Below are 11,981 nucleotides of genomic sequence, written 5' to 3' on the forward strand. Positions count from 1 at the left end.
TTAAGATAAAAAAATAAGACATTTACCATACCGTTTGTTTAAGGGGTCATCTCAAAGTTTGTTAATATTTAACATAGGACCCTATGGGATTTTGCTTGAAATGTACCAATTTTGCACATTTTTTAAACTTCTGCCCTAGGGATTGCTTTTTCTGTTCTACATATTAAAGTTATAGCTAAAAGGCATGAAATGGTCAAATAAAAAAAACCTTTTACCTCCTGGTTTGTTCCAGGGGTCTTATCAAAGTTATTTTTTGTATGCCAAATTTCCCAGTTTGTCAGATAATGGCTATTTTTTATTTGACAAAGACGGAAATAGTGATCTTTATAGTATTATAAAAACATTCAGACATATTTATTTAATAAATAAATATATAAAATCACAAATTAAGGTTCATTAATATAAAATACATGGTTAATGCCTGGAAATAAATGAATTAAGCAATATTTTGGCGGGTTAAGAAAACGTGACAGAGGGCTAGGCTTGCTGAACCCTCTTCACATTTTCGACCCGAGCCCGAATATAGCTTATACTTCGATACATTTATGTTTATTTCACAATATAATATCAATTTTACGCATCAAACTAGCTATTTTCAACAAATTCCGCTGAATATCTGCAGTTGAAACTATTACGCCATGGCGTCAACAAAGCAAAAAGATGACGTCACGATACAAATGAAACGCTGCGCGAAAGCGTGCGTACTCGTTCTGTACTCGGCCTCGTTAAATACATTCAGTTATTCTGATAATAAAGAAGTAAATGCACTGGCCTGGTCTTGGACCAGTAAAGTGAGTTTTTCAACAGGTACTGTAGTTATCAACTTTTAATGCTGGTATATTGGTGCTGTGACCACCTTTACCAGTAGTTAAGCCCCACTCTTCAGGCACCCTATAGCAATCTGTCTGTCTGATATCAGTTGTCTGGAGGTTATTTTCATTCGACTCTTAAATAAGGTTCTATGTAAAATGGAAAATTTCCAAGTTAGAGATTAATGTCAAAGTCCACTTAAGGTAAATGTTTTTTATCTGTATGCCATTCATATAAATGGGGAGTTTTGTGATGGTCACCATCTACATGATGTCTTGTTATACATGCATCAGTCATTTATACATGTACTTTTATTAATCAGAATGAGTTGGCTTATTATCACTTACCGGTATTTACCAATAAACATTGACAGGGCTGATGGACATTGTACATATCATGTAAAATGAAAACTCTTCTACAACTATTTAACTAAACAAGTGAAGCAATGCGGTTGCTGTTAACATTTATTACTGCAATACATCACAAAAACCAATTTTCAAAACAGTAAATGTATTATAAATAGTAATATGATTCAATTACAACAAAAGGAAATTTTATTAAAAGCAGAAATTGGAATTATGGGCCAGTGACGTAATACCAGTATGAACAAAAGTAATACTAGGTAAAGAAGCATTATTAATGGGAATAACTTCAAATACCACTAATTAATTCATACTTGCACTGTATATACCAGATACACCCGTAACATTTTCAATCTTAGCACCATACAGTGAAAAAATAGTAATACTTTATTAGTTTGGTGAAAGTTGGACATTAACAATTGCAAGCTGTATAACTGCACTTTGTGCAGCCACATTGAACAATATAACTACTAGTAATCATCCTTGATGGTTCACTTATATAGCATTATGAAATAATGTCACCAGTATGAATTCAGTCCATTTTTGTTAAGTGTTTGAGTAATACATGTAGTACATAGAAATTGCAGACAGACCAACAAACCACTACATTTACATGTTACATGTATTTACTGTTAAACATTATACCTACATGTATATATGTTCAATCACAGGAGAAGGACTGAATTCCAGCAAGACTACCAGTAACATTATTTAAAACAAATGAAATTAAACCACAAATCATTAGCTTAGTGCCCATATACCCATAAATATTAAAAGAAGTTTGATTTACATAGATCTACAACACCTTGCTCATCCTAAAATTCTCAGATCCCGCACATAAACTTGGGAATTAGAAAATTCATGTTTTACAAAGTATTATTTTTTTTTTTTTATAAAATTTTACATCAATAAAAAATGTTTCAGGTCATCAAAGAATAAAATAAATAAAATAAGCTGAGATTATGATTTGGAGGGTTTTTCTGTTCCTTTTACGGTGGTGCGGTGTAAAATACGCAAGCCAACTTGAGAGACGGGGAGCTGAGTTTCTGGTGTCGCCTCGTGACCTACTGCCAGGTTGTCAGAGATGATGAAGTCTCCCTGCTCCCACTGAAATCACAAACAAACGCCACGTTCATTTCAGTGCTTACTGAAATACATTCCTGCTGAAAGTGATTGTTGTTAGAAATGTCAAAATCACGGAAGTTGATGCAATATCTAGGATACATAAATTTCTTTATTTCGATCTTACAAGGTAAGACTAATTATCTAGCTTATGCGCATAACTTGTTAATCTTGTCTGCATTACAGTATCCTGTTCACAAAACATTATCTTGTGTGCATGATTTATTTTCTAGTAAGCACAACATAATTTTGCACAAAATAGGATCAATGAAATAATAAAACCATGCAATTATACGGTAAATAAACCATGGTGACAAAAAGAAATACATTGTATATAGAATTATTTTGTAGATGTGTCTAGGGTCAAACAAGTACTGACTCTTCAATTCTTGGACATTTAATTCACTTTATATAAAAATACTGTGAAGAACTTTAATGCCTAGTGACTTTTTTTGTGATCAATTGGTTTGCAGCAAATAATTCTTCCACAGAGCGTATGTAGATACAGAAATGATATACATTACCTTATGTGAATAAACAAGTTCACGATTATTTTTCTCAATTTCTTGATGGATTTCTGTCAAAATGTGTTTTGTTTCTGGCCATTCAGTTATTCTTTCCTTATCTGTTCCAGCATCCCAAGCAAATGCATCTGTCATTCCCAAGTGAAAGCAGAGAGTCTAAAACAAGCAAAAACTGTACTAGAACCTCATAAACCTCTATCTAAATCCTGGTTTTATTCAAGAAATAAACAACGTTATTTAGTGAACATGGCGTTATGAATAGCAATTGCTCTGTTGGCATATTCCATGATGCGCGCGTTATGAATAGCAATTGCTCTGTTGGCATATTCCATGACGCGCGCTAGCGCGCATCATGGAAAATATGCCAGCAGAGCAGTTGCTATTCATAACGCCATGTTCACTAAATAATCGTTGTTTATTACTTATATTTGCATTTTTCCACTTGCAAATACCCTGTATTAGCCTAGACCTTGACATTTAGCTATTGCAACAAAAATAAACATTCAGACTGTAATGTATCTTTTTAATTCACATTGATTCGTTAACAGAATCAATGATATGTTATAACAGTAATTCCTTTAAAATGTTATTATAAGACATGTTTTAATTAAATACATCCATTTTATGGAGTTGGGGAAAAACAAATGATGTATCGTATAGTGATTTAAATCTATAAGGTCATGGAAAATTATATGACGTCACACCTTTATGACGTTATAGTATACAGACAGAGCAATTGCGATTATAGAAAAACAATTGCAGTTCCTCCTTATGGACTTACAGTGGGAAATAACAATGGATATGCAAATATTTAATTATATTTTGCATTTACTAGTATATCATGGTTCTCCTGTTACTACAGCAACTTATTTGCATCGGCTGTTCTCCTGCATGGAATCCAAGTTTCAGGATTAGGTTGCAGTGTGTGCATCGGTTTGCATGTACAATATATTTATGAAACAACGTTTAACTTTATACCGGTACATATAAATGGATAGTTACACATACTATTGCACTGAGATGGTGATCATCTCTAAAGAAGCCCTACTTTTGGTAAATTTAGGAAATAGGGATTGTGTGTTTGGAGGGAATCATTTTGTAATAAGATAAGAACTTATTTTAAAGTCACTGCACACACTTTACACATAAGCATTGATTAAAAGATAAAAAAGATTGACAGTGAGGAGAGGATTTTGCAGATATCTGCCTGACCCTGACTGGAGGTTACACTTTTCAGTTTATTTCACCTGATTTTTACTAAGTCAACATGATGCAGACTTACTGGCTTTTTGGTGACAGGATGTGAATATATCAAGGGGTGTATAAGTTTCAGACGTCGATCGCTGACCATATATAATCTCTCCCATCTGGCTCTAACATCTGGCTGAAGACTCTCAATCAATTTTGTCAATGGCACAAAAGCTTGAAAAAAAATATTAAAAATTTTAACGTCTTGAATTTATTTTTCAAAGATTTTGGCCCTTAAGAAAATGTGGAAGAGAAGCTGGAAGCAATCACAACTTCTCCGGCCTTTCCGGCAGGCTCGGAAAATCACCTCGAATGTATTACCTAGGCATCCATGACAACCCCCCTTTTTATTAAACTTGATTTAAATACAACACATTTTACGATCTGTTGAGATGTCCATGACAACCCCTCTTTTTATAAAACTTGATATAAATACAACACATTTTACGATCTGTTGAGATGTGAGCTATACTTCATTAAAGTAAATTTATGACATACCCTAAAATATAACACAGAAGCGACTTATAAGGCTGTCTTCCCGATACTTAATTTATTTTAATGGGAAGTGACTCCATTTTCTATAAAATTCTAAAATCTGGTAATGTTAATACATTCGAGGTGTTTTTCCGAGCCTGCCGGAAAGACCCAAGAAGTTGCGATTGAAGCTGGAAGGTTAACGTTAACTCTCTAATTGATACGTAGAGTGCATGATTGTAAGCCAGAGGACCCAGGTTCAAATCCCAGCAGAGGCAGTATCTGCATGTCTCTGTTACATTTGGTGCCCAAGTTTCATTTATACCATTTAATTATCTAGTACCAATGGAAAATTCGCCAATCAATTCACCTTGCAAAATAGAAGATCCCTGCTTTCTTAAACAAAATAAAATACAACAACCCTATGGCAAGACTGTTTACCTGTGTCACCACTTTTAGGTACAGCGACCATGTGATATAGGGAAAACTTAAAAGGTTCAGTCATAAAACTGCCATCTATATGCCACCCAGTGCGTCCCACATTTGTACACCCCTCCTCTTCATTATTTGACACACGGAATACATCGGGATGTGGTGATCTGGGATGTTTATAAAAAGTAGATTCCAAGTCACCAAACCACTTGCTGATCTCCACATGTCTCTCCCCACTCACAATACCCTGGTTTTTGAATATCAACAAAACATGTTCGTGTACATCCTTCTTAATTTTTTCTATCACATCGTCAGAAACTGCCTCAGACAGATTCACGTCGGTTACGATTTTTCCAAATGTCTTCATGTCGTCAAAGTGAAAGTAAGAGTTCTGGAGAATTCTACGGGAAATATTAACCCGAACACAATTATTTCCTGTTTATATCAAACGTTTAAACATTACTTACTTTTATATATAGAATAATGAATTATGAAACAACCGGTCCAATATCAACATAATCAAGGTGAACATAAAAAACAAATACGATAGTTCGCTACCAAGGCTATTCACCACCAGGACTTTTCGGCCCACCTGAACTGGTGAATACATCTGCTCCTTTAGTTCATATGTGCTTGTTTCATACATTATGCTAAATTAAAAAAAAAACAATATTCAATAATACAAGGTGTTTTTTTTATATGATATACGGTATCAAATATAAAGTTAGATTTCAAAACAAATAACATTTTTCCTCGTATGCTTCAATTAACCCCTTCAAGGTAATTGTGGTATTGCTCTTTTGCAGGGCAAAATATTAATGACATATTTTGGTAAAATATGATGTAACGTTAATTGTTTTATTTACGTCATTTAATTATCTATGTACTAAAATTTCGGCAAAGTATATCAATTTGCCCTGCAAGAGAGCAGTACCTCAGTTATCGTGAAGCGGTCCATAGTAGTTTAATTCTGGTTGTAACAAATTTGCAAAACATACCACAGGAGAAAGCGATTTTATCAATTTGTTATAAATGAAAAACAGGCAAAATTCTACCAGTGAGCTCAGCAAGGACCAATTAGTCCAAAGTTACAATATTACAACGGCATATAGAAAAAATGTTCTATCGTTAAAATGACAGATGTCCTAAGGACCCGGTTTAACCTGAGCGCAGCCTGGTCACTGTAAGATTTTTCTTTCTTAACTGTGTATAAGTCCCTTTTCGAAATAAATTCGTTTTTACAATTTTTTAATTAAATTTAATTTAAATCATTTAAATGATTATTTAAATCATTTAAACAATTGAGAAAATTGTTTGCATGATTAAGAAAATCGTTTGTACAATTTTTAAAATCATTTGTAAGAAGGATTGCTATTTAAAAAGTCTTGCTATAAATTAAATCTTAACAATGATATATTCTTCAATTTTACATTTTAACAATTTAAAAATCTTACAATCAAATTAAAAAATCATTCAAATGTTTTTCTAAAGTGTACAAACAAATTTAAAAATCGTTCAAACAATTGCTTAATCGTTCAAACAATTGCTTAATCGTACAAACGATTTTCTAAATCATTCAAATGATTTTCTAAATCGCACAAACAAATTTAACAATTTAAAAATTGTTAGAAGGATTAAAAAAATTATACAAAAGTTTTTTTAACTTCCCTATCATCTAATTATCTACAGCTAAGTTAATAATATGAATTGTTAAAAAAGAATGATGTAAATTTGCTTTACAAATATGTAATGTCAAGGGAATTACATGTAATATGTTTTGCATGCATATCATATTGTGACATTGGCAAGAGTAGTAACAAATGACAAAACTGCTAGCCTGCTAGTGACAGAGAAAAATTAGGTTTAGATTTTACAAATCTGATTTATTGAACACAATAACTACAGCAATGTACATTGTACATATGAAATCAAAAGCAAATTTACATCTATGTGTACATGACAGAATCATTTTAACAATTAATTGTATTATAAAACCTTCCATTTTTAACCATGCTGTTTTTTTAGTAATAAATAAGCATACATGACATGTATGCTTACATGTATTTATCAGGTGCTATGCATATCAACTACATGTAGTTTTAATTAAAAAATGTATATAGTGGTAATAACATACTCAGGGGTTTTTTGGTCATGGTTATTCTACAGATTATGACTCAAAGTGTGTACAAAATATATGTAACTTCAAAAATATGCTTCTCTAAATTTAAACATTCATCTTATAGAACTTCAAAACATAACCCAACATAAAGCACAAATTTTCCATGGACTCTAACTTTACATGATTTCTACAATAGAGCAGATTGGATACACACATAAATTCCCCAATATGCAGCATGATATGAATCAAGTGAGGCATGAATTGATCAATTCATTACAAATCTTAAACTATGAATCACATATAAAGTGGTACTATTAATTAAAATGCAAAGATGAAGAATCTCAGAACAACATATTATAGTTATTTTATTTGTGGTAAAATAGCTGTGTCAATTAAATAGTTGATATTTGTATGTGTATAATTGATAGCAATTAAAGATGTGATGTAAATGCATGTCTAGTAAACCAGTTCCCAAGAACCAATAAATTTTCAGAGGAACTGTCCCACATATCCAGTTCCTGTGATCACAAAATATAGTTGTTTTGTTGATTTTCCGTATGCACAACAAGGGGATACTTGAATTCAAGACTAGAGGTGAAATTGAAATATCACATCCTTGAAACACTGATCACCTAATGATTTTGTCTTCTTTTTTCACTAGAGGTTATACAAATCTAGTCTCCACCAAGGTTATTTCCCCTTCCCCAGTTGTGTCTCTGGTTGTCCCCATTATTATCAGGTGTCTGTCTACGACTTGATGGAGCCATTCCAAATCCTGAAACACCACCTCTTCTATTTGGGAAATACTTGTACCTGAAAATACACATGATTTATTAAGAATCACAATGAATAACATATTAACAGCATATTCATAAGAATAACATACAAAACTTAGATCCCTAGCTATCGCAAAAATACTGTTACAACTGAATTCCTTCATATAACTTAAAAAGAAGAGAATTCTGCTGTAGATTCCTAATTATTTACTTTATTCCGTGATTCCAACATTAACTATCAAATATAAAATTGCAAGCCCTAAATTTCATATAGTTCACAAATATCAAAAGATTTTCAAAAATCAAGATTTTCTAATCTGCAAGTGGTGCTTCTCATGATTTTTCGAGTATATAAATTCCTTTACTTTTATTATAAGTTAAATAGGAAGCAACAGTTTTCTCATGTGCATCATATACATGTACTGTCTTCAATTTACTAGTACTTACAGAATGTTTGGGACAGATAAAAGCCTTGCTCCTCCAAAGTCCTGGGGATACTTAAACATTAGGAAGAAATAGAGGTGTCCCACAATAATTCCGACAAGTTCCAAAAGCCCTCTGTAAATATCAAAGAAATTCATAGATATTGGAAAATATAAGGTACTTGAAATACAAGCCATAAAATAATTATACGTATAAGAGGAATTCTTCACTTTAGATAAAGAAATACCACACAATAACAAAGAACATTTTTAAGATACTATAAACCAACTTTGTGTTTGTCAACCTCCTTATTACAAATCATTATCTCCACAAATATTAGTTTAGCAATGGTAAAGTTTCAAATAAACTTTAAATAAAGTCATTACAAATAAGTTATTAACAGTGACTGTGACTCACTGTGTAATAACTTCCAACTAAATCATGATTGTCAGACCAACACACACAAGATTTTTACTATAAGGTTGGATATTTTGAATAGACAAAATCTCTTATTTTAACATGATACCAGAAAATTTTCACATCATAAGAGGCAAAAAAAAAGGAGAAAGAAACCTCACCCTTGTCCAATAATCATATTGAATGCTAACAGGACCCATGGGAGATACATAGCCTGAAATAAAAATAATACATTGTAACCCTTATAATCTAGAATAACACTAAGGTCTCACTTCATGGCAAGGTTGGTGACTGTGATTTGCAGCTTGCTCAAGAGAAAGCAGCTTACAGGTATACAGTTGTTTTAATATGGAATGTTTGTCGACAATAAAGTATGATTTAATAAAACTTTATTACTGACAAAATATTCCATATTAAAACAACTGTGACATGACCTCAAATCTCACTTTCAATTTTGACACAGAAATGTTTATATTCTATGAAGGAATAGTACCTGTTTGTTTTAGCTGTTGGTACAAAAATTGTTCCTAGCATAACATGGCATTTTTATTGTATTTGTGCATGTTCGACAAATTTAAACGACTGGTAATCTGTAAAGAAACTAACCTTAAATTGGGTTCCAAACCAGAATGAGACAACTGTATCTTTGTTGAGTTGACACCAGACATACAATACACTAAGCACCATTGGATCCATCAGTAGCTAAAACAACAACAGGGAAATGTATATCATAAAGTTCTCAAAGAAAACAGTTGTCATGTAAAAGACTAATGTAAATCTCACAATCAGTGAATGAGAACTTAAAACAAGATCAAATGAACAAAGCCACTGCAAACCATCATATCTGCTGCACATCCAATAATCTAAAAAGTTGTTAAAGAAAAGCTAGAACACTTCAAATACTGTGGAATCATTAAAATTCGTTGAGGCCAATTTTCGTGGATTGCTTTAATTTTACAGGTTAAAGGGGACATAACTTCGTGTATTCTCAATCTAATTAAAATTAGATCCTTCACGCTCTCGTATTTGATATGTCGCTGTGAGGATCTAACAACATCCCATACTGGGTCATCTCAGATTGAACTTTCTATAAGCCAGCGACATATCAAATACGAGAGCGTGAAGGATCTAATTTTAATTAGATTGGTGTATTCTATTACACCTATAAAAGGAAATATGACTTTTTATCTCTAATTTATATATTCGTGGAGGATGTTAATTCGTGGATGAGAGTTACCCACAAATTTCATGAAAATTGAGCCACCATGAAATCTGATGATTCTACAGTAATAAACAAATTATTACAGTAAAATCTGAGAATTTTTTTAAAACATGATATTAGGTACATTTTTAAGGAGAACACTGTCAATCGGTGTCCTTGTCACAGGAAATGCTTCTTAATATATGCATTGCAACATATATACAAAGTATGGTTAGCTTATAATTCAGCGAAGTGAACTTAAAATTTCAAACGACTCCCTATTATATCAACATTTGTTTCACACTTCAAAATCAACAGTCATTGTCAGTCAAGGATACAACAAGACAGAGCCAGTTGAAGATCAGCATAAAGGCCATCTCTGCAGGCTTCCCATCAAAAATACCTGCAATATAAATTTGTTTTAGTGAACTAACTGGTAGATACATGCACAAATATACACTAGTCCAAACTCATATTCAAGTTAGGGTTGTTGCTGTTTGTTTTTGGTGGGGTTTTTTTTCATGAAATGTTACCACATATTGATGTCAAAACTAAGAAAATTTCATAACATTTCATAACTGTATAATTTTTATCAAATATATGAAACTCTTTCATGAATGAAAGGTAAGTTTTTATCAATGAGTTCACATGAATTCTTTTGTTTTAAAAGCCAGTAAAAGATATAAGTAAATTTACAGAAAAATTAATAAAAGAATTGACATTTACCTGTTTCTAGCCTTGTAGAGTATGAGTATAAGAAATACAAATTCATCAGATAATGAAACCCTGAGGGTCCAGACATTGGAAAATATAAAACAGCTGTTAAAGGTCTCCAAATCTGAAATTACAAAATAATAAAGTTTACATGCAAAAGATCTACATATATGGCAAGAATACAGTACAGTTTCCCAGTGCATCAATTCTGTAACCCAGTTACAAACGAAACCAGACTAATATAATACTTACCCTACCTAATTTAAACTTCAACCTTGCTTGAAATTATGCAAAAGACAACAACAGTCAAGGGCAAAAGAAACAAGAAGTACATGTGCCAGTGTGTGGCGGTCAGACTACTTTGATCATTAGTGCCACATAGCTCTATAGGCAGAGCAACGCCTATTACAATTTAGGGAGCTAAAGTTCGAATCCCGGTCAGCTCTGTCATAATTTCCCCAATTCCATTACAATTTGGTGCCATGACAAACCCCTGAAACTGACAATTTTACTACTGAAAGAGGAAGAGGTGATTTGAGATCACCGGGGGTATTATGACCATTTTAAGGGGGTGATGTGTCAGTCAGACCAGTTCATTCATCTGGTAGCTCAGTTAGTACAGCAGCTTAAGATTCATGGGGCCTGGTTTCAAATTCCGCTCTGCTCCGTAATAAATTAATTTATATGGATGTCAATTCATTATATTTTTCTACCACATTTCATATGAAAATACAATAATCACACACACAGAGTCATTTCATTTGACACAAAACATAAAGGTATATAATTTATATAAAATTTCAGGTCATTCAAGTCTTTAGCATGTTTAGTATTTCTGGTCTTTAGTATGTCCTTCCGTAATTATTTCAAGCTATAGCTACTTAAAACTTCAAATTAAGCAGTTAGGTGATTGACAAAACAGCCCTCATAAATTTTACATCAGATGATTAAATAAATGTCTCAGAATTTAGAAATATCAGATATCTCAAAAAATCACCTGGAAATTATATGCAACTCTTTCAAAAATAAGTATCAAGTGCACTGGGTTGATAAGTCCAAGTCTTGCAACAAGTGGCACGACGATCGAACCAGTAAACCAATATTTTGTCATCTGAGGTATTCCTCGATACCAATCGCCTATATCGTTTGAAGCCATGTTTCTATTTTGATGTTTTCAGAGAGAAAACCTTCGCACTTGAAGAACTACTTCTAGCTTCCTAATGAACACGAAATCTGACGTGTCTTTACCAAAACAAAACCGTGAGTTTCTACACCGGAAGTTTCCCAATATTTACTATTTGAATTAAAAAAAAAGAAAGAAAATATTTTGGTTTAAAATTAAACAAAAAACTATTTTGT

The 11,981-nt window shown here is 32.5% G+C and overlaps 2 protein-coding genes across 2 annotated transcripts; both read right to left on the reverse strand.

Annotated features, from left to right (window-relative positions):
• Positions 1-1,987: 1,987 nt before the first annotated feature.
• Positions 1,988-5,470, reverse strand: LOC105324910 (alpha-ketoglutarate-dependent 2,4-dichlorophenoxyacetate dioxygenase). The gene is made up of 4 exons (XM_011424156.4): positions 4,982-5,470; positions 4,101-4,240; positions 2,819-2,974; positions 1,988-2,279 (listed from the first exon to the last, which is right to left on the reverse strand). The coding sequence occupies exons 1-4, from the start codon at positions 5,337-5,339 to the stop codon at positions 2,133-2,135; spliced, it is 801 nt and encodes a 266-aa protein (XP_011422458.3). The 5' UTR covers positions 5,340-5,470; the 3' UTR covers positions 1,988-2,132.
• A 1,969-nt stretch (positions 5,471-7,439) lies between these two features.
• On the reverse strand, positions 7,440-11,902 carry LOC105324912 (derlin-1). Its single transcript, XM_011424157.4, has 8 exons — positions 11,620-11,902; positions 10,635-10,746; positions 10,247-10,311; positions 9,544-9,570; positions 9,314-9,409; positions 8,869-8,921; positions 8,315-8,425; positions 7,440-7,904 (listed from the first exon to the last, which is right to left on the reverse strand). The coding sequence occupies exons 1-8, from the start codon at positions 11,776-11,778 to the stop codon at positions 7,766-7,768; spliced, it is 762 nt and encodes a 253-aa protein (XP_011422459.1). The 5' UTR covers positions 11,779-11,902; the 3' UTR covers positions 7,440-7,765.
• Positions 11,903-11,981: the final 79 nt, after the last annotated feature.

The sequence above is a fragment of the Magallana gigas genome, chromosome 3 (assembly GCF_963853765.1).
Source record: "Magallana gigas chromosome 3, xbMagGiga1.1, whole genome shotgun sequence".
NCBI lineage: Eukaryota > Metazoa > Mollusca > Bivalvia > Ostreida > Ostreidae > Magallana > Magallana gigas.

Coding starts and splice junctions, on each gene's coding strand:
- LOC105324910 (XM_011424156.4), bottom strand. CDS start 5,339: ATGAAGACATTTGGAAAAATCGTAACCGACGTGAATCTGTCTGAGGCA. Junction 4,241..4,981: donor ACCTAAAAGTGGTGACACAG/GTAAACAGTCTT, acceptor TTTTTTTTCAAG/CTTTTGTGCCATTGACAAAA. Junction 2,975..4,100: donor ATCCTGTCACCAAAAAGCCA/GTAAGTCTGCAT, acceptor TGCTTGTTTTAG/ACTCTCTGCTTTCACTTGGG.
- LOC105324912 (XM_011424157.4), bottom strand. CDS start 11,778: ATGGCTTCAAACGATATAGGCGATTGGTATCGAGGAATACCTCAGATG. Junction 10,312..10,634: donor CTCTACAAGGCTAGAAACAG/GTAAATGTCAAT, acceptor TTTATATTGCAG/GTATTTTTGATGGGAAGCCT. Junction 9,410..9,543: donor GATGTGCAGCAGATATGATG/GTTTGCAGTGGC, acceptor TTGTTGTTTTAG/CTACTGATGGATCCAATGGT.